This window comes from Sapajus apella, unplaced genomic scaffold (assembly GCF_009761245.1).
Source record: "Sapajus apella isolate SASKATOON/1434 unplaced genomic scaffold, GSC_monkey_1.0 scaffold96, whole genome shotgun sequence".
Classification (NCBI taxonomy): Eukaryota; Metazoa; Chordata; class Mammalia; order Primates; family Cebidae; genus Sapajus; species Sapajus apella.
Window position 1 is genome coordinate 7980680 of NW_022437036.1, and position 21823 is coordinate 8002502.

Here is a 21823-nt window from a genome sequence, read left to right on the forward strand (position 1 = left end):
GACACTTTTAGTCATTAGTACATTCTACAGATTAATGATAATAATTGCTACTCTTAATTGAGCCTTTCCTGTGTGCCAGGTACAGAGTTAAATGCTCTGTCCACATTTCCCCACTCAATTCTCACAAGAAGCTATGGACTGAATATTATTTTCATGGTTGCAATTTTCTTGGCTAAAGGAAGATTTGTAACTTGCTGTATGGTCATAAAGCTAGTGGGAGGAAGAGCTGACTCTAATACCCTGTTTTTAACCATAGCGCTAATAAACTCAAATGCAAACAGACTCCTGTGGCATCACACCAATGGCATCTACAAAGTGAAAGCACCATCTGCTTCAGATTTACCTGGGTGCTGGTTAAGTAAACCTTTCCAGTTCATGGGCAGAGGCATTATCTCAGAGTAAGACCAGAGAGTCTATGTCGGAAAGAAGCCTCCCAGCTGATTCTTACAAGTAGGAGCCATTGGTTTGGACTCTGTGTGTAGGCCCTTCTTACCTATGCAACATAAATAAAAGTGGCAAGCACATATCATATACCCAGCACTGAGGTAGGGCTTTCCTGGATGGTAACAAAATATATAGAGAAAACCAAGCTGAATAAAATGTAATCAGAAATTTTGATAGTACGTATCTTTCTAAACTTGGAGTAAGTGATTTTTAGAGTTGGATCAATATAACAAAAGAAGGGATATTACTGTTCAATCAATGCCACTTTTCTCTTTTACCTTTAATTAAGAGTAAATTATGGAGAAAAAATGTTAATGTAATAGATCACTGTTGGATGATCTACTCAGGAACCCTTTTTTTAAAGTATTTTAAATGTGAATCACAATGTAATACACAATTGCTGTGAGCACACATAAAGAAACATCTGAAGTACAATTAATAGTGTTTCCTTCCATTCCTTTAAATTTGACAAGTTATTGCCAACTTTTTATATTTTTCCTCTGTGTATCGAAACACACACATAACTGTACACACTTGCAGGGAATTAACATGGAATCACACGACACAAATTAGTCTTCCTCTTGCTCTTCTTCCCTTTGCCACATATTGCTTATACTACCTTTCTAAGATTGGCCCTTTTCCCATGCCCTGCCCCAATATTCTACCCACCTTGTTGCTGGGAAATCAGTCGTATGTGTGCAGCATGATTCTGCTTCTACAGCCAAGTTGACTGGTTCAGGATTGGGCATCTGAACCCAGATGGCCACAATGCATCCCTTCTCTGGGATTTGGGGACATCTCCAGGTAGGTGGCTTTGTTATGTGTGAAATCTGGAAGTATCAGCTGCCATTTTCCCTCACGTGGGCCTCAGAGAAAGGGAGATTGCAACGAGCCAAAGAATAATGAAGATGTGTCCAGGAGAGGGAAAGAGAAAGAGGGACAGAGAGAGAGAGGAGAGAAAGAGAGAGAGCGAGGTGGGGGGCAATATTTTAGTTTCTCTCTAAGGTTTTACTACAATCTCAAGGTTCAACTCAACATATTTCAAGATATGGCCCTTTCCTTTCCACAAAACTTTTTCTCCCTGGGCCTCCATTCTTAGTAACTAAGACAGACTTAACATGGTAAGCCCCCAGCATTTCTGAAATAATTTTACTTTTCCTATCATACTTAGATTGTGGTGATTAAATGTTATATTGTTTCCCTTATGAGAAATAAAGCAATGATGTTACTTTGTACAGTAAGCTTTATGCATACCTACTGTGTGCCAAATTCTGTGCTCCCAAAGTGTGAACAGTCTATGGAAAACACAACAAATAAATCAACTAAAAACGACATTATGACAAATATAATGACAGGAACATGCTCACGGTATCATGGGACGCCAAAAAGGGGCATCAAAATATGTCTGTAGCCACGACATATTTTTGTGCCACGAGACTCTTTGTCTCACTGCTCGCTGATGTCTTAGACACGTACCTTATTTGCCAATGTGGTGAGTGGAATAAACTATCTAGAGAAACTGTCCCGAAGAATTTTCAAATTCTAAAATCAATTGAAAAGTATTTTTTTTTACAGTATTCATCTATTTTTTTCCCCCACAATACCATCCTTGTACAAAACAAGTCTGTCATTTGACTGTCTCCAGAAGGAGCTACGAAGATTTACTCAATATGGCTCTGGAACTTTCCAGACTACGTAAGTTCTCACATATTGGTTGTTCATGGAGACTTTTGCTTCTTAATCTACTTACTCTCCCTCAAAAAAGATCATTTGCTTAGGCTGGTAACTATTGTTATAAAGAGCAAAGGATAATTAAGCAACTCAGTGGACCTGTGTCTGGGCATGATGCAAGCCTCACTGCTCGCTCTCTCTCTCTCTCTCTCTCTCTCTCGATTTTCCACCTTCTGCATGACTGACCTGTGGCTGTCTCGGCTGCGTGATGCAGGGAGTCTGCTTTCATTCAACCACAGTGAGGCCCTTGGAGCTGAATACCTTGTGTGTGTCTGTCTTTGCCTTCTCAGAAACATTTTTCTTCACAATCAGAAAATAGCTCATAGATCCTTACTGTCTTGGGCTTGCTTGAAACTTCGTTTCTCTAAAGGATGGTTGGATAAGCAGTCATTGAATTTACTGACCTCAGAAGTATTTTTTTCCTATGCAAGGATAGTTTAGATTCTAATTTACTTTAAAGTTAAGCCTGGCTGCAGAGAACTGAAATGCATTTCTACCTCATCTCTAAAGGTCTAGCAGAAAAAAAAATATCCTAGGCATCAAATACAATATGGGAATCTCAGAAAAGGAAAATATTTAGGTCACAGCTAGGTCTTCTAATAGCATATTTTCAACTGGAAAAATACGAGAAAAAGAAAAAAGAAACAGATCTGTGCTGTGGTTGAAGAGAAACTTAAACTTGATCTTGTTTCTTTTCTCCTGGGGATGCTGGGGTTGGAGTAGGGGGTGAGGAGCAGGTGATTCCTCCTTTCCCAAAATGTTGGAAAAGCATTTCCTACAGGCAGGAGATTGGATTTGTTAGTCTTTTGGCAAGAGATCCATGGCCTTTTGTGGTATGGTTTCTGGGACAATGTTCTAATGAGGATTCTGGATGACAGGGAGCAGTTATGTTACTAAAACTAGCTCAAGGGAATTGTGTTTTTATTTCAAAGATATAGGAGGATGCCAAGAAACCCAAGGTTAGGAGAAAATGTTTCTGGACCTCTTGTGAGTAAGAGTTCAGAACTGGTGATTGATTCGCTGTTCACTTCCTCTACCTCTCAGAAGTGCTGATGCCCTAGAATTGGCTTCTTTCTACAAGTGTGGCCAGTCCTCTGGCTTAACCCAATACCTCTTCTGCTTCAGCTTGCAGGTGACTCCTACATGCCCATGTCAGTCTGGGAAACTACAAACATTGTCTCTGCAACATCTATTGCTTACTGGAAACTATCTCGATGTCTCATTAAGATTGCAGAGAAAACCTGGCAGCCCCAAGTCATCTGGCCAAGTTGTGACATATAAATCTTGTACTTCTGGTATCAAATACATTGATGGTCCTAGAACCCATGGGCTATCCGTGTTTAATCAACTGTTGTGGGAAAAAGAGTCAGGACCTTCTGATTCACAACATCAGATAACTTCTCTTAGCAGGGGCCCACAGAAAATGCTGTGTTCCTCATCTTCAGAACACTTTGAATAGCAGAACATCCTTTAGTAAGGAACCAGGACCTTTATCCCCAGTTACTGAGGAGACTTTGAATTTAAATTTTACTGACAGAGACTCATTTAAAGCAGTTTATACCATAATATGAATGATAATTACCTTCTATTGGGAAGCATTCAGTTATTTCTCAATCAATTACTGAGTCTTTACTTGGTCACTATGCTAGATTTTGGGACTAAAAATGAATACTTTTGGTGAGAGAAAGAAAAACTTTCTTTAAATCTCAGTTCTTGCTGGCAGGAAATGCCAGGAGAAGAAAAGGATGTAGAGAGAATATATTGGAATTGGCGAAGAAGATAGCTTATTTCCTATTTAACAATTCAACAGAGGTTTTTTTTTTTTTTTTGTCAAACTTCTCCCAGCCTGAAATTAAACAACTGAAGTCCTAGTTATTGAACAGCTGTCCCAGACAAGGAAGGCAGGTTGCTTACTTCTACAGGAAATAAAAGGAACTACATTCAATTCAGCACCCTCCCTCAAAAGACAGCATCAAATGAGAAGAAATTGCTGCTGTTATCCAGGCAGACATCCTTGAAAGCTAGAACTGAGTGTACAAAGTGCACAGATGGATCAGCTGAAGACTGTGCTGGGCTTACGGTGGGGCACCAAAGCTGGGTAAGTGGTGGTCATCTTTAGAAGGTACCAGCTGGCCTTGTTTGGTTGTAGCTTAGATAGGTGACATCCCACATTGTAACAAATAGCATGGCACTAGCACCTGCCAGTCAGAACTGATACTGGCCTATAGTCCCAGCTACTGGGAAGGCTGAGGTAGTAGAATTGCTTGAGCCCAGTAGTTTGAATCCAGCCTGGGCAATATACTGAGACCACACCCTACTACAAATAAAATAATAAAGTCAAAAGACCTGATAATGTCCCCACTGGAGCAGCATCTGAAGGTCCCTATGGCACCAAGTATCATCACTTTAGTTGAGAGACTATAGGGAGGTGAGGGTCAGGGGATTCCTAGTAGGGTCTTCAATTTTAACAGTTGGAGCTGGTGCTTATAGCTCAATACCTGGCCCTTCTGAAGGAAGGGAGAAAGGCTGGAGACAAGGTCCAGCTTGTGTTGTGGAGGGCTGGAATGCCATGCTCATGAGCTCATGGGGGACCCTTCACTCAGGAAGGAATGGGAGCCGTCCATCCAATGACCTCTCTCAACAAACATCCCTTCCATTCATAACTAGCCAATGCAATTTTAAGAGTTCCGAATACCTAGAGGGGATACTGTTTTGATTAACGATATACCATAAGGTGTCTGCCCTCTGGCAGCTGGAAGTCTAGAAGGAATTGGGGAAGGAGCGCCGTGACCCCAAAGCATCACAGGATTGGAAAGCTGGCGGGGTGGGGGTGGGGAGGACCTCAGTTAACGCCGCCCTACCCTCTCATAGAGGATTAGTGACTCGGCCAAGTTCACGCAGCTGGGCTCAGTCAGAAACAAACCCTCCTTCTCCGTGGTGGCTGTGGAAGAGGAAGGGAACTCTTGCAAATCAGAGGCCAAGATGGCAATGGAGTGGCACAGGGGTGAGAGACGCATCCGAAGGGGAGAAAAATGTAATCCCAGGAACGGGGTTGTCTTTATTATTATTATTATTATTATTATTATTGTTAGCACGGGTTCAGAGGACTTTTTCTTGCTGAGTTAGCTCCCTCTCTCACTCTTTTTTTGGCCTTGCCTGGGGAGGATTCGCGGTGTGGGGGAAGGCGCACTCCTGCGGCTTCTGAGGCTCCTCTTCCCGGAGCGGAAGGAAGGAATCAGGCGCCTCCCCCCAGACGCCCCCACGGGCTCCAGTCCCCCCCGAGACTCCCCTGAGCTCGCCAGGCCCGAGGGCTCTGTGGGGCGGGCTCCCGGCCAGGCGCGGTCGGGACGCCCGCCGGTCCCCAGGTTCCGGGCAGCGCGCAGCGCGGGTACGCGGCGGCTCATCCATCTTCGCGACCCGGCCTGGCAGCGCTGCGCTCCGCTCCAAGGGCACTCGGTAGCAGAGTCCCGCGCTGGGGAGGGGCGAGAGGACCCGCAGCCCCCTCCGCGGACCCAGATCGAGCAGGGGAAAGTGGGAGCTGAGCTGGGGCTGGTGCAGGGCCCGGGGCTTCTCTCTGGGCACACACCCTTTACGCCACTCGCTCTCAGGGACTGAGTGGCCTCGGCCCTTGCCAATCAGCAGTTCCGTGCACCCTGCTTGCTCTGGGGTGCGTTAAATGTCAGCAGAGAGCTGCTCAAATGGGGTCACCAGACGCCTTCTCCCCCCTTTCCCGGAGCCCGCGGGTTGCGCGATAAGCCAACCCCAGCCGGACGCTGCGCTCCTATAAATAGAGAGCGTGTGCCCGCTTCGCGCTCTCCGGGCTGCGCGAGGAACGAGAAAGTTGTGCGCAGGGACCGGGGGAGGGAGGCTGGGCAGGAGAGAACCCCGCCTGACTAGCCGCCCTGCACACTGCGCCCTGCGCCCTGGAACTGATCCCGCGAACCTGCGCTTTAGGTGCCAGGGACCCGGCTAGCCGCTGCCTACCTCCCTACCTCTGAGTGACACCAGGTTTGAGGGAATTTTGGACCAAGCAAAAGTGGGAGTCGCTGGCATCCTGGCCATGAACACAGCCTCGCGTTCTTCTCAGCCTGAGAAACACCTTCTGCCTCTGTAACTCGTCCCTACTGCAAGCCAGACAGGACTGGCACCCGCTTCGCTGGGCACCTGCCACTCTTGTGGCTTCCCTTTGAGTCCCCTCTTTCTGTTCCTGCTCCGTGGTTTACCTGGTGGTGCTTGAGTTTGGGGTGAGAATTTATTATTATTATTATTTGCTTTGAGGTGTGACTGTGAGGGTTTGGTGACTTTTGGATGTCTAGGAACAAGGGTGGACACAAGGGCCCCAGGCAGGGCTGATTCTTGGGCGGAGGAGGGTAGGATCAGGAGTTCTGCATGAGCTCCTTAAAGGACAAAGGTAACAGAGCCAGCGAGAGAGCTCGAGGGGAGACTCTGACTTCAAGCAACAGAATTGGTGGAAGTGTGCACGCCGCCGCCGCCGTCGTTCCTGCAGCGCTGTCGACCTAGCCGCCAGCATCTCCCGGAGCACCGGGATCCCGGGGTAGGAGGCGACGCGGGCGAGCACCAGCGCCAGCCGGCTGCGGCTGCCCACGCGGCTCACCATGGGCTACGGGCGCCGGGCGCTGTCCGCGGTGCCGGCCGTGCTGCTGGTCCTCACGCTGCCGGGATTGCCCGTCTGGGCGCAGAACGACACAGAGCCCATCGTGCTGGAGGGCAAGTGTCTGGTGGTGTGCGACTCGAACCCGGCCACAGACTCCAAGGGCTCCTCTTCCTCCCCGCTGGGGATATCGGTCCGGGCGGCCAACTCCAAGGTCGCCTTCTCGGCGGTGCGGAGCACCAACCACGAGCCATCCGAGATGAGCAACAAGACGCGCATCATTTACTTCGATCAGGTCAGACCCGGGGGGTCGCGGGCACCGAGGGGGCGGGCGGTCTCCAGGCACCTCAGCCCGAGGCTGCCTCCCCAGGCTAAGCTGGTCCGATTGGCAAATGGGGGATCCTGCAAGGACTCGCCTTCCCAAATATGCCTGGGTCTGAAACGTCTAACGTCTTTCTTCCTGCCCCTCTCACCAGCCCCGGCTCCCATTCCTTCCCGGCCCCTAAAAGAGGCTGCGGCGGCGGCGGGGGAGAGGTTGGGAGCCCAGAGGCGGGCAGCGAGAGCTCAGGGCAAGTTTCGAGCAACAGGTCGGCGGGAGCCGAAGGGAAGCTGGTCCCTGGACATTGAGACCTCTTGGCTGGATCTCGGTCCCCTGGCTCAGGTTCTTCTGTAGGTGCTGCGAGGCTGCTCCCGGGGTACCTTTGCGGAACAGGTTAAATGTTTGATTTGTTTCTCCCAGGTAGAGAAGTTTCTCTCCAATGAGAGCCCCGGGCCTCCACACTCTCTGCAGAGATCCAGCAGGTGGTCGCGGAGGGCTGGGGCAGGGCCGGGGGTCAGATCTCGCCCGCAGGTTCCGCTGCCAGTGTCTCTATACGTGTGCCAGGCGCCGCTGCCACTGCCGCTGCCTCGGAGTAGGCAGCAAGCCCTTCTCTGGTACTTAGAGAAAAGTTGCGGAGGAGGGGAGGAAAAGGAATTTGGCAACTGCGCTGAGCTCCCGTAGGGAAGCGCTTAGGAGCTGATTCTCCCTTTCCGGGCTCCTGTCCTTTCAGAGAATTGCCAATTGCTGGGGAAAGACAGACTTTGAGGTTCAGCGCAGGGGAAGAACTGACGGAAGCTGTAGCTCATGTGTAGCGATCTGGTGCTCTGTGTTTGGCATGAGGAGAAACCCCAGGATACCAGCTTACCTTTAGCAAGGGGTCTTAAGGAAGAAAACTGCCTTGGGGGTTTTAATTTCACCCCCAACAGTATCCAGAGTCTTTTTAAATTCCAAGTTCACAGCTGTATGCAAGGCTACAATGTGCAGGGGGCACAGGTTAAGTGGTGTTGCAGCATGTGCCAGGGAAAGCACGAGGTGACATCTGTATTCCTTGCTTAATTTTTCCTTAGTAATGCACTCTACAGCTGGCCAAAGACAGAAGATGCCTCTCTAGGGGCTTAGTATTTGATAGCTATAATTTTTAAAGAATTAAGTAGCCCCATTTGGGGTTTTGGTGCAATATTTTCCATCTCGATGGAAATAAAGTCTAGCACCACCCTTACTTTGTATTTCAACACATTAATTAAATGTTGGAATACTGTGAGCATTGCGCTATCCTCTATACAGGGTGCCTTTTTCAATGACCTTTCCATCAATTAGAAGAGGAAAAGGGTTTGTTCTTCTATTCACTGAGCCCTGAGTCTTAGAGACCAGAAGACACATTTAGTTATAAATTGCGATGTACCTGGATGCTCCAATTACAATGTAGAGTCAACATCCAGTTTTATGTGTAGCCAACACTAATCAGCCATTTTCATTATTGCTAATGAATTATGCTACTTGTTTCTGAATCAGGAAGTCACCACTAAGCACCTCAAATTATTTTAATTGTGCTTGAAAAAATGTCTTTGCAAAGCCTCTGTTGAGGATTGTTGCACAGCTGGTGACTTGTTGAAAGACTATCTATCATCAGGTTACAAAAAAAAATCTGATGCTTACTTGGAAGAAGGTGAAATCTCAGAATGAAATTACACACCTACATGTGTTTTAAGTTAGGTGTTGAGCCTGATATATCTGCTTGACTGTCACTACATTCTGGTATGTTGCCCAGAGGTAATAGTACGTTTTAAGGGAATTATGCAAGAGGCTTGCAAGTGTGTTAATATTGGCAAGAATGCAGTGTTTGAAAGAGATAGTAGCAGACTGCCATTGAATTATGAGAAGTATGTCTTTTTAGGGACAGCTTATTATTTTTGAATGCTACTTATAGGCATATTTCTTGGAAAGAAATGGAAGAAACCCTAGTTATTTTAACATCCATCTCCCATCCCAATCCCTCTTTTTTCACAGAAAGAGACTTACCCACGTGACATCGCAAATTTAGCTTAAGAGGTCACTTATTAAAATTTAGAGTTAATTTTATAACGAATAGAACCAGGCTGAATATTTTGGAATACAAAATGCATTGTTGCTTTCTTGGGAAACAGTTTCTAATTTCACTTTTGAACCTTGAACTTCAAATAAAGAGCAAGTGATTCATAGGAGGTTAATGGCAGCCCCGGGAGGAACAGGGAAAGCCACCTATTTCATAGTTTATCCTTCTTTTTGCTCTCCTTTCTGGCAGCCCCCAAGGGCTGACTCACTGCCACATTATTATAATTAAAGCCTAGCTGGCACAGGAATGAAAAAAAAATGGCCACAGATCCTAGGAGAGGGCTGGTGGTGGCTCAGAGAAGGGCCGGGCATTCAGATCACTTTGTGCACCAACTGTTCAGTGTCAGGGATTATGTCACACGGTGGAGGGGGTACCCATGTCTCTGTGGTGTGTCCAGGGATGCTGCAGAGAGCTCACAAATGCTGATTGGCTGGCTTGGAAACGTCATCTCTGGACATTGCAAAGGCTTGTAGAAGGTGGGAATGTAAACACATGGCAGATGCCTTTTATCTGACTCTCAAGGTAAAGCTAATATTTATAAGCCCTCAAATGATAGCTGGATGTTTCCAGAGCCATTGGGCCTTGCTGGAAATTGAGACACGAATACAAAGTAGTTGCTTTATTTATTTTATATCATTTAAAAGACAGAAGGACCTTTCAATATACAAGTCAATTTTCCAAATCAGTTAAGAGGAAAGAAATAGAACTAGATGCTTTATTTTCTATGATTTGTTAAGGTAGTTGCCAAGAACGAACAAAAGAAAGAAAGAAAAAAAGAAAGAGGAAGGAAGGAATGAAGGGAGGAGGGAAAGAAGAGGAGAGGAAGAGAAAGAGAGGAAGAAAATTTATGTTAGTTACAGAAGAAAATATTATAAAAACTTATTGTTACTTATTATTTTTATTTGTAGATCCTGGTGAATGTGGGCAATTTTTTCACATTGGAGTCTGTCTTTGTAGCACCAAGAAAAGGAATTTACAGTTTCAGTTTTCACGTGATTAAAGTCTACCAGAGCCAAACTATCCAGGTGTGTGTAACCCCTTCCATCTATACTCCCAAGCAACTGTGCTTAGCTGTAGTGGGTTATGTGTTAATTATTTATCCAAAGTTGTGTTTCCACAAGAGAAATAAACAGCTATCTTTGTCATTTATTTTAGAACACTTAATTTCTAATTTTCTTCTTTTTAACATCCATTAAGACGTGACAAAAAGCATATAGAAAAATAAACAATTGAAGTTATTACCTTAATAACAATAAAATATTTTTAAAAGTCTATGGTTTAATAAAAATTCAGTGACACAAATCTATTTGTAAGATCATGCTTTCATTTATCGCATGTACAAAAATTATTTGAACTGGTAGAAAAAAACTTGTAAGACTAGTAGAGCTTTACAAGTGCATACTAAATAAAGAAAACAATCTTGCTATTTTTTTTTAATTATGAGATACAGCTAACCAGTAAGAATAAGTCTATGAAGGAGCAACTATTCAACATACTTTTAAAAAAAGGTTGTTGTTCTCTGTGTATGCTTGAGTTTATCCTCAGTTACTCTGATGCTAGTGAATTCCTACCAACTGTAATTCCAGTGTTAACAATATATTTTGTGTTCTGCTTAAAGGCAACAGTGGAGTAGTTCCTACAATATTCCAGTATGCTAATACCAAATGACACAAATACATGTGTATGGAATTCTAGGATAACCTTTTATCTTTTGCTCAGTATTTACATTATACATTATGTCAATGTGAATGATAAATTTCACATTTATCTATTAATATTTTCACATGTCCTAGTGAATAGATAATGGATCAGCCTCAGAACTAATTTATTCCATATAACTTTTAACCTAAAAAAATCTAGAAAACAAACTTACTTCCATGGAAAAGCTTTTGCCAACCTCCAATATTTAGAAATGTATGCAATGCTTAACGTAGTATAATCAAAATTGTAGTATAGAAAATAGTTAATATAATTTTGAGTTGATTCTAATTATCTATCACTAAAATCTCCAGTAGTAGTACTGATTATTGTTTTTTTATTTTTTGTTTTTTCTCTGAGATAGGGTCTTGCTCTTTCACCCAAGCTGGAATGCAGCAGCACAACCATAGCTCACTGCAACCTCAACCCCCTGGGTTCAAGCAATCCTCTTGCTTCAGCCTTTTGAGAAGCTAGGACTACAGGTGCATGTGACCAACTGGGCTAATTTTTAAATTTGTTGTTTTGTTTGTTTTAGAGATGGGGTTCTGCTATGTTGCCCAGCCTGGTCTTGAACTCCTAGCTTCAAGTGCTCCTCCTGCCTCTGTCTCCCAAAGTGTTGTAATTACAGGCATGGGTCACTATGCCTGGCTTGATGATTAATTTTTAATACTTGTTTCCTCTCAGGGAAAACAGAAAAAGAAATACACACACACACATATATACACACGCTTCATTATTTCAAATGATTTTCAGTAGTATGCATGTTGCAGCTGCACAAAAGCCTGCAATGATGTTGGTAGGGTTGGATTGTGTCTGGTTTTCTCAGGTCAGTGGGCACAGGGTCTCTTTTATGAATGCACTGGGAAGCCTCGAGCCTGCTTTATTTCCAAAAGATTATTGTTGGGTAGAAGAGGTAAGTAAAGCAGTAAGCTTAATTTATGTGCTGAAGGGAAGCTAGTTTTCACATGGCTAGGTTGCTCCCCATAGATATTATTCTTTTGTAGGAATTTAAGGATATTCCAATGAGGAAAAAAAATTTAAAAATCAGTTCGGCAGACATAAGAAGTATGGCCCCCACAATTGGCTAATTTGAAAGGAAGGGAAGGTATTTCCTGAATATCAGGCAGGTATTTTACTGGGTCTGTCATCTAAGACATTATTTATTCTCCCTAGTACATGTTTTGGCTTTTAAAGAGAACTTTTCAATTATTATTATTTATCTTCTTCTAGGTTAACCTGATGTTAAATGGAAAGCCAGTAATATCTGCCTTTGCGGGGGACAAAGATGTTACTCGTGAAGCTGCCACTAATGGAGTCCTACTCTACCTAGATAAAGAGGATAAGGTTTACCTAAAACTGGAGAAAGGTAATTTGGTTGGAGGCTGGCAGTATTCCACGTTTTCTGGCTTTCTGGTGTTCCCCCTGTAGGATTCAATTTCTCCATGATGTCTATCCAGGTGAGGGATGATCCCCACTCCTGAGTTATTGGAAGATCATGTTTTCATCATTGGATTGATGTCTTTTATTGGTTTCTCATGGGTGGATATGGATTCTAAGGATTCTAGGCCTGTCTGAACCAATACAAAGTTTCACAGATTATTTGTGTGTGTGTGTTTCAGTATATTTGGATTGGGACTCTAAGCAGATAATACCTATCCTTAAATGTAACGTCAAAAGCTGTCTGCAAGATTTATTCTGAATTTAATTTCCTGGGATTACTGAATTCGTTACAGATGTGGAATTTCATTTGTTTAGTTTTGAAGGACTGGCAACTGGGTCTAAGCATTAGAAAACTCTAAAGTTCTGACTTCGATCAACAGTTAGTGTGATACTGCCAAAGAGCTGTATACTGTGTTAATATATTGATTATATTTGTTTTTATTCCTTTGGAATTAGTTTGTTTGGTTCTCATAAAAAACTGGGATTTTTTTTTTCGGTAACTGGCATTGTGTTTTCTCTAAAAATAAGGTAATGAATGGCTTGCCCACAAACTTACCTTGACTATTATATCATCAACACGACTTCTCTCAAAAAAAGAATGCTTCATAGTTGTATTTTAATTATATATGTGAAAGAGTCATATTTTCCAAATTATATTTTCTAATAGGAAGAATAGATCATAAATCTGACAAGGAAAAAGTTGCTTACCCGAAATCTAAGTGTTCAATCCCCAAGCCTCAGCAAAGCAGCTCCGCTCCGAGGAAAATCTTATACTTTATTGCTCAACTGTAATTAACATGATTAATAATAACCACTTTATTAAAAAACCTAAGGTTTTTTTTTTCCTTAGACATGACCACTTTATTAACTGGTGGTGGGATGCTGTTGTTTCTAATTATACCTATTTTTCAAGCCTTCCGTTGTATTTGAAGTATCATCTGGTTTTGCCTTAACTCTTTAAATTGTATATATTTATCTGTTTAGCTAATATTAAATTCAAATATTCCATATCTAAACTTAGTGCAATATCTTATTTTGTCTTTTGTATAGGTCGTATGAATTCATAAAATTATTTATGTCTGTTATAGAATAAAGATTAATATATGTTAGTTGAATTGCTTTTTTCTTTCTGTTTTGGAAATATGTATTCTACGTTATTTATTTCCTCTGACTTTGTCTCTACATAACCCCTTCTTCCTTCTTCATTCCTTTTTTCTTTCTTTCTCCCTTCTTCCCTTCTGTCATCCTTTCGTCCTCTCATTTCTTTTTTCCCGAAGTTTAAGAAAAGATTTCTGAATTTTTAGGTAATGTCCTCTGAGCTGATATAGGAAATCTTTACTGTGTTTAATTTGTCCAAATGTAGGAATTGCAAGCTTGCCAAAAGAGAATCAATGAACTTAGTAAACTCTTCTTTCAGAAGGGCTGATTGTTTAAAAGTTAAGTTTAAAAGATCCCCTAAAATATTCATACATCTGCTCAGTGTATGAATGAGTGGTGATGAGTTTAAAGACCAATATTTTCATACTGAAGACTTTGAGGAAAAGTTCTGCCCTTTTTCAACACTAAAAGACAAACAGAAGACCACAGGCCTCTTCTTAGGAGGAATTACTATTATACCCACCTTGTTTGGAGATTTGGCTCAATTTCCCTGTCTTTAGTCCATAAAAACAATTTTTTGGGGGGTGGTGCGGGGGCCTTTTGTACCTAGTGGCAACAAGCAAGGTGTTATAGGGAGACACATACAGGCATGTCTTCCAGTATAACTGTGTTAATTGCCAAGTCAAAATATTTATGCATCACCAGGAAGACTCTCCTCTTTCCCTGAAAAGAATTATCTGGAGATGCTGGCAACGGATGCTCAATGTTTTACTTGGCAAGTTGTCTTCTGCTGGCTTCGTGTCAAAAACCTTTCCTCTTTTGTGATTTTATAATGTAAAAAAAAAATGTATTGTGCAGAGAGAACAAATAAAGGGGGCATTTTCTAAATATGAGTGGAATTCTCTTTAAATGTACCTGCTCTAACATAGACTTCCACCTGGTTCTTTGTGTGCAGAATTTGTATGTATGCATTGCAACAGGTGACTCCTACTTGAATAAAGACAGTGGCCTTCCGTGTCGGCAGGTTCTGCATCTGAGATTCAATCAACTGAATATAAAAAAGTTTGGAAAAAACAAATAACCACAGTATAACAGTAAAAATAGCACAAATTAAAAACAACATAGTGGAACAACTGTTTACACAGCAGTACATTGTATTAGGCATTATAAGTAATCTAGAGATGATTTAAAGTATAATTTGTGTAGATTATATGCACATAATACTATGCCATTTTATATAAGGGACTTGAGCATCTGCAGATTTTGGTTCTGGAACTAATTCCCCACAAGTACCAAGGGATGACTGTAGACTACCAGTCATTGTTTTGGCAAAATGGCCCAAAAGTATTGGAATTACCAATAGGCCCCTATGATGAGACAGAGAAAGTCAGGTGATTATCAAAAGAGATCAGTATAGAAATATGTTTTATAAACATGATTGTGGTCATCCTTTGGGACTTGCCCTTTTTAAATTGGTCTTTTCTGAACATAAAAGAAAACTGGCAAAGGGCATGGCTCTAATTCCTAAGCTCTAGTCGCATATTTTTAAGCACAAAATGCATTTGAAACTTTCAAAAGAACTCCATTTGAAAAGGCACTGGGGCTGCGGCCATAAAATGTGGAAGGAAACGTGCCTTAGTGTATCCCAGGTGGAGAGATGAAGTCAGGATGAGAGCCTGAGATACACACCTACGCTGGTTCTAGAAAGTGGGAGCCTCCACTGAACGCAGTGGCTGGAAAAGATAAGATTGGGGGAGAGAACAAAAGCCACAGGGCACAGAATGGTTTGTCCAGGAAGCATGGATTTTGCACAGACATAGGACAGAAACCTACAATATTTATTTGCCAGCTCTGTGACCTTGGGCAGGTTTCTTCATCTCTCTGAGCTTTAGTTACTTCATTTGTGAACACTAGGTAGTTGGTTTTTACCATGAAGTAAGACATGTGAAGGGCGCACAGTAGGAGTTCAACTAAGGGCCTACTGTGATTACTAAAATTTAGTCGAACACAGGCCAAGCAGGAAATAGACCTGCAGGAAGGCATTCAGATTGGCATGAGGAAGGGAAGAAAATTAAGTTTGAGTAGGATACGTTGAAGAGAAGGAGGCAGCGGTGTCAGATGTATTTCTAGAAATGGAGCCAGATGCTCCCTGTGTATTCCATGACTTGAAAATAGTTTTCAGAAATCGCTAGGTCCACAAAAATGCTAATTGAACACAGTATTTGCATTGGCCCTGTCTGCATTCATCAATGCCAGCACCATCCCTTCCTAGATGGTCCCTACCTCCTTTGACTGTTACTTGATCTATTGATCAACAAATGCAAGCAATGGTCTATTGCAAGCAGTTTCTTCCTGACAGAAGCTCATGAAAACAAAACTAAAGGAAATAAAGAGCTTGTGCATAGGATATCACTGATCCTAATAGCTTTCCAGAGGCTATGATCCCAGATTCTATTAGACCCCGATTATCTAATTAAATCTGTGTTCTAATTTCTTTCTCTCTCTTTTTTGACTTAAGGTTGTTTTCCCCTTCCTTTCTGGATAGTTGGATAGCTGCATGTTTTCATTTTGCTTTTTTTTTTTTTTTTGAGGTAGGCTGTGTTGCCTAGGCTGGAGTGAATATGGCTCACTGCAGCCTTGACCTCCTGAGCTCAAGAGAGCCTCCTGCCTCAGCCTCCCAAGTAGCTGGGACCACAGGGGCAGATTAATACACCCAGCTAATTTTTTTTTTTTTTAAAGATCAGGGTTTTGGTATATTGTCCAGGTTGGCCTTGAAATCCTGGGGTCAAGTAATCCTCCTGTGTTGGCCTCCCAAAGTGCTGGGATGATATGAGTATTTTCTTTTAGCCTCCACTTTTGAGCAAGTTACTATTTTAACTCTTGATATAAACATCTTCAACTAACATCAATTAAATTATCCTTATAATGTGTCATGCCCCTTGCAAGATATGGAGTTCACTGAAGTGGTGACATCTCTCTTTTCTGGATCTCCCTAAATATCAAAGCAAAGCTTGAATCTTCACAAGGAGCAATAGAGTTTCAAATGTATGGTTTCACCTCCCCTTCTGAGGAAAGGCACTAGGCTTTATCAATTCATCTGTACTGTTTAAGCCACCTGTCCATTGAGTATAGCAAGGTCCCCAAATTAGTTGATCTAATGACCTGAGAAGTAATGAAAACAAAGAAGGGTAAAAGCATATAATAGCTGTTCACATTCAGAGTTGTGGAGGTAACATCAAACTCCTGTCCTAAATAGTTTCCTTTGATAGAGAGAAGGTTGAGATTTACGAAGCTGGCTTCTTGGTAGGTTACTCTCTCTCTTCTAATATAGGCCTGCCTTTAACACAGGTTTCAAATGTTTAAGAATCAAAATGGTGTCTTTTTTTTTTTTGCCACTTCGGACCTTTCTGATAGAAAACAATTTCTCTGTGAATTTTACCCTGAAGATCTGCTGTGTCAGCTTTTTAAGTGAATATGCCTAAGAATCATCTGGGAATCTTGATAAAATACAGATGCCGGTGTGGTAGGTGTGGGTAGGAATCTGAGAGCCTGCATTTCTAATGAGATCTCAGGTGCCATTGTCCTGCTGACCTGGGTCCCACACGTTCAATAGGAAGGACTTCCAACCCTGTTCCTTAAACCTTGTTACTTAAAGTGTGATCTGTGGCAGGTAGCGTCCACATCACCTGGGGACTTGTGAGAAACCCCAGGTAGAGTGTAGACTCACTGAGACCTACTGAAATGGAATCTGCATTTAACAAGATATTCTGCTCTCCCTATGATTCTTAGGTATTGTGAAGTTCAGAAAGCTTTTTTTTTTTTTTTTTTTTTTGAGATGGAGTCTCACTCTCTAGCCTAGGCTAGAATGCAGACCTCAGCTCACTGCAACCTCCACCTCCTGGTTCGGTTCAAGCAATTCTCCTGCCTCAGCCTCCTGAGTAGCTGGAATTATAGGCACATACCACCATGCCCACCTAATTTTTGTATTTTTAGTAAAGACAGGGTTTCACCGTGTTGGCCAGGCTGGTCTTGAACTCCTGACCTTGTGATCCACCCGCCTCGGCCTCCTAAAGTGCTGGGATTACAGGCATGAGCCACCATGCCTGGTCAGCTTTGTCTAAGTAAAACCCAAAGACGACCACCTGCATCAGAATCACCTGTGCTGGGCTTCAGGCAGCCAGCTAAAGTTTAACAAAATCTCCAGGTGATTGTTATAACCTAAATCTAGGCAGATGCACAGCGTTTTCTTTGCAGTGACCCAGGAATACAGGTGCTTCTATTTTCTATCCTATTTTAAACTCACACAGCCAAAGACAATTAGCTGGAAGCTTTAACGAGGTAAGCACGACATTTTTGTTGTTCTGTGGTGAGAAAAGGATCTAGGAAAGCTTGCTAGTGTGTGCAGAGGACAGACTGCAGGAAGACTACTTACAGAAAAGATGTGGGAAACCCTTGCATGGAAACACAGGTAAGTCACTCACAGAAAGTGGCTGTCTTGTGAAGAAAGAAAATCCTTAGTGACATTCCTCATTTTGTCAGCCTTTGTTCTGAAATAAAGATTCAGGTATATTTTGCTTTTCTTTGTAATTGAAGTGCTCCTCCTCCAGGGATTGCAAACCTTTATCTTAGTACACTTGGCATTTGGCTTCAGAAGACATTGCTCAGTTGACAAAAGGGTGTGTGCGTGTGTGTTGTGTGTGTGTGTGAGAGAAAGAGGGAGAGAATATATTTAGAAGGATCGATGACACCAGCAATTTCTAGGCGGCCAGTCTATATGTTTAAAATTCATCCAAGGGCAGAAGCCTTTTTAAATGTTTTTTAGGACAATTGGTGATATCTACAATGAGAAAATGCATTGTCATAGGTATATTGTCATAAGGCGGTTTTTATATCCCATGAGGTTGCCTTTAGAACATTAGTTTTGACCTTCTGACTTTCCAAGAACTGGGGGTTTTGAGGAAACCGTAGAGGACACAAGTCTGGTCATTTTCAAGGAAGTTGAGGGACTCCTGCCACTAAATGCTTTTATGCTCACAGTTTGGAGTAAGGGAAGCAAGTTTCATGTCTCTCTCTCTTTTCTCTTTCTGTTGTTTTTCTATTTTTGCCATATTTCAGTTTTGATGTCAATGTGTAATCAATAAATAGAGGAAAATGTGGGGAAATGAATGCAGGTTGGGTGACTCTTTTCACAATCCTTTTTTAAAAAACCTTTAGGACAAATGGAAAAACTGGCTTAAAATGATCTGTCCACCCAGTGGAATCATTTTATGGTTTTCTTCCATAGCATTCCAGAGAGAGGGAAAATGAAAAAGCAAAAAGCAGATAGAGAACTCACTTTGGGGTGGAAATACGGTGAGGTCTGTGCACCCAATAGGGTTATAAATGGTTAACTTGAAAACAGATTGTGATGTGTGTAAAGATGGTCGTCCAATAACAAGGCTGTATTGTCCTGCTCACAGGGTCACCGCTCAGAAAAGAGGATTGCTTGCCATTGGCCAGGCAGTCTAAGAAATGCATCTTCAGGTCAGAAAACATCTTTAGGCCCTTAGTCATACAAAAATCCTCTTTATCTTATGCTCTGTAGTCTGCAGTTTTGACTAGATAATTAGCTGTTTGATCAATAATGATGGCCAATCTGAATGATTCAGCTCTCAGGATGGAGTCAGGGGACTTTTGTTATTTTCTGTATTTCCACAAATGGATCCACCTTCCTTTTTTCTGTGTCATGTGAGGCTGTTTTCTTCTGTTTCTTTAACTTCCCTATTCAATATTACATAAACAGTCACAAGTGATTCTTTTAAAACAGCTTTTACTTTGAGTGTTAGCATTTTTAACATCACAGTGAAAAACTGTCATGATTTTTTTTTCCTTCCATGTTAAAAAAAAATGGAGCAAATACTAAAGAAGCATTCAATCAGGAACGTCATGTACAAAGATACAAAAGAAATTCCACAAAAAAAGAAAAATAGTAACGATACAACTTCACTGATATCTGACATGAAAATTCAATGGAAAGAAGTGAAATTGATTCTGGTTCTGTGTGTTTTTTTTTCTTCATTCACTCTGAGTGTTAAGGTCAGTTCTCTGCAGGTAAAAGGATGCTGTTTCACAAGCAAAGATTTCAGCTCTTCTTCATTAGGGTGACTTTATGAACCACGGGTGGTATCAGAAAGTGTATTAGATTCTGCCTTTCCATTTTGTGGCTAGCCTGATTGGAAGTAAAAATGCTGCTGAAATAGTCTGGTAACTTCTCTCCAGGGAGAGGAACGCCCCACATTTCTGTAATTCAAGGAAGCTGTTTCCTGAGCTTGGAAAGAGGCTACGTCTAGCGCTCTTTGCCTGAGGAGCAATGCTCAGGATGGAAGCCTCTAGAGGCTTCAAGATTTCGGAGCAACATCAGAAGCACCTGGGGCTGGTCTAAACGGAGACAAGACTTCGTTTGCCCTTTTTCCTTCTAATTAGAAGATCAGACTATTTTTTTAAAGTATCCATTAAAAGAAATATGGAGACCATTAGAGCCATTAAAAACTCCTGTTTTTGGCTCAAGCCTGTAATCCCAGCACTGTGGGAGGCCGAGGCGGGTGGATCACGAGGTCAAGAGATCGAGACCATCCTGGTCAACATGGTGAAACCCCGTCTCTACTAAAAATACAAAAAATTAGCTGGGCATGGTGGCGCGTGCCTGTAATCCCAGCTACTCAGGAGGCTGGGGCAGGAGAATTGCCTGCACCCGGGAGACGGAGGTTGCGGTGAGCCGAGATGGCGCCATTGCACTCCAGCCTGGGTAACAAGAGTGAAACTCCGCCTCAAAAAAAAAAAACAAAAAAACAAAAAACAACAACAACAACAACAAAAAACTCCTGTTTTACAGGATATCCTTTTGTTTGAAAGGGTTGTTAAAAGTATAAAGGAAAAAGTTCTTTATTACTAGAACTTGGCACAAGGCCATGAGTTAAAGTTGAAAAGAATTACATAGACATCAATGGTTTTCTAAGAGTTAGAGGCCAAAACACTTAGGAATGAAATAAGTCAAGAACCTTCTCCTGGCATTTGGGTGCATTTTTCTTTTTTTCTGAAGAAACAATTACACATCTATTGTGTACCTACTACATGCCCCATCCTCTGGCAAGTTGGAGTCTACTTTTTCATCATTTCCAACCTCTTTACAAGTGTCCTTTCACTTTGTGGGTGGAAGTTCTGAAAAATCTAGAAAACAGAGCATGGTATTAGTATTTACTGAGCCCAGTGATCTCAGTGTTTTGAAACAACAGCTTGCTGTAGGTGACCTCCTCACTGCTTTCACCACAGTGCTCTTTTAGTGTCAAGCTTTGTTAAAACAATGAGGAGTGATATAGGGCTGCCATGTACAGTTGTGAGTGTTGTATACTGCATTATTCCAGGGATATGTCATTTCTGTCATAGATACCAGAGGCTTTGCATATTTGCATTCAATAATATTATATTCTAATAAAATAAGCATAATTTGATCATCTTCTGACAGATGAAATTATCTTTAGTAAAGAGCTCCTTTTCCTAATTTGCACAAGTGCCTCAAGAATTAGTAGTAGTGTGGCGTGATGGTCGAGTTCTGCTTTGCTAGTCCTGTCCATTGTGTCTGATTTCTAAATAATGCCTTTATTTATGGGAAGTTGGGGCAGCAGACCTGTAGACCACCAGGCTTGTGTTAGGTACTTTTGTACCCATCAAAGCTCACCTAAGCCAATTTGGTGCTCGGGTCTCTAATCCAATACAATCCACAGAAAGCCCCCCTGCCCTACCTGGACACCAGGAGCTGCAGATAGAAGAGAACTATTTAATATTTCTCTTTGTGAATCAACCCACCCCTTGTGAGCCAAGAAACACAGCTTCCTTAAACATTTAGCAGGTTAAGTGTGAAGTCATAAATATAGGTTTGCAAGAAAAATAAAGTTTAAAAAATCATGTATAACTCAATTTTATTTCTGGCTCTAAGCCCCAAACCCCACACTGAAATTTAGACTGGCTGATAGAAAATTTATCCTCAGTTATTCTTGCTTCCGGTCCGTTCCCCTACAGATTTGAATGACAGTTCTGGGATTACAGGGATTGTGAGTGGGGGAGAGGCATACTTGGTTATGGGTTTGAGTAGATTATGGGGTGAGGTGGCTGGAAGTCTTATCTATTTGCTTTTTGCCACACATTTCTCTTGAGGAGCCGAGGACAAAATTAGCTATCTGCTTGAAAGATTGGGGAGGAAAAAGGGAGAAGGAGTGTTTATCATATTATATTATATTTTTATGTTACTTAATCATATTATAGTATTCTCTCATCACACCAGCTTGCTGCCAGCCCATTGGGGTTTTGTGGTGGGTGCAGAAAGTCCTGGCCATATGCCACACGCCCGTGCACC

General features: G+C 42.2%; 1 protein-coding gene across 1 annotated transcript; it reads left to right on the plus strand.

Moving 5' to 3' along the window:
• Positions 1 to 5451: 5451 nt before the first annotated feature.
• CBLN4 (cerebellin 4 precursor) lies at positions 5452 to 14322 on the plus strand. Its single transcript, XM_032257232.1, has 3 exons — positions 5452 to 7082; positions 10107 to 10223; positions 12127 to 14322. The coding sequence occupies exons 1-3, from the start codon at positions 6792 to 6794 to the stop codon at positions 12322 to 12324; spliced, it is 606 nt and encodes a 201-aa protein (XP_032113123.1). The 5' UTR covers positions 5452 to 6791; the 3' UTR covers positions 12325 to 14322.
• The last annotated feature ends 7501 nt before the right edge of the window (positions 14323 to 21823 follow it).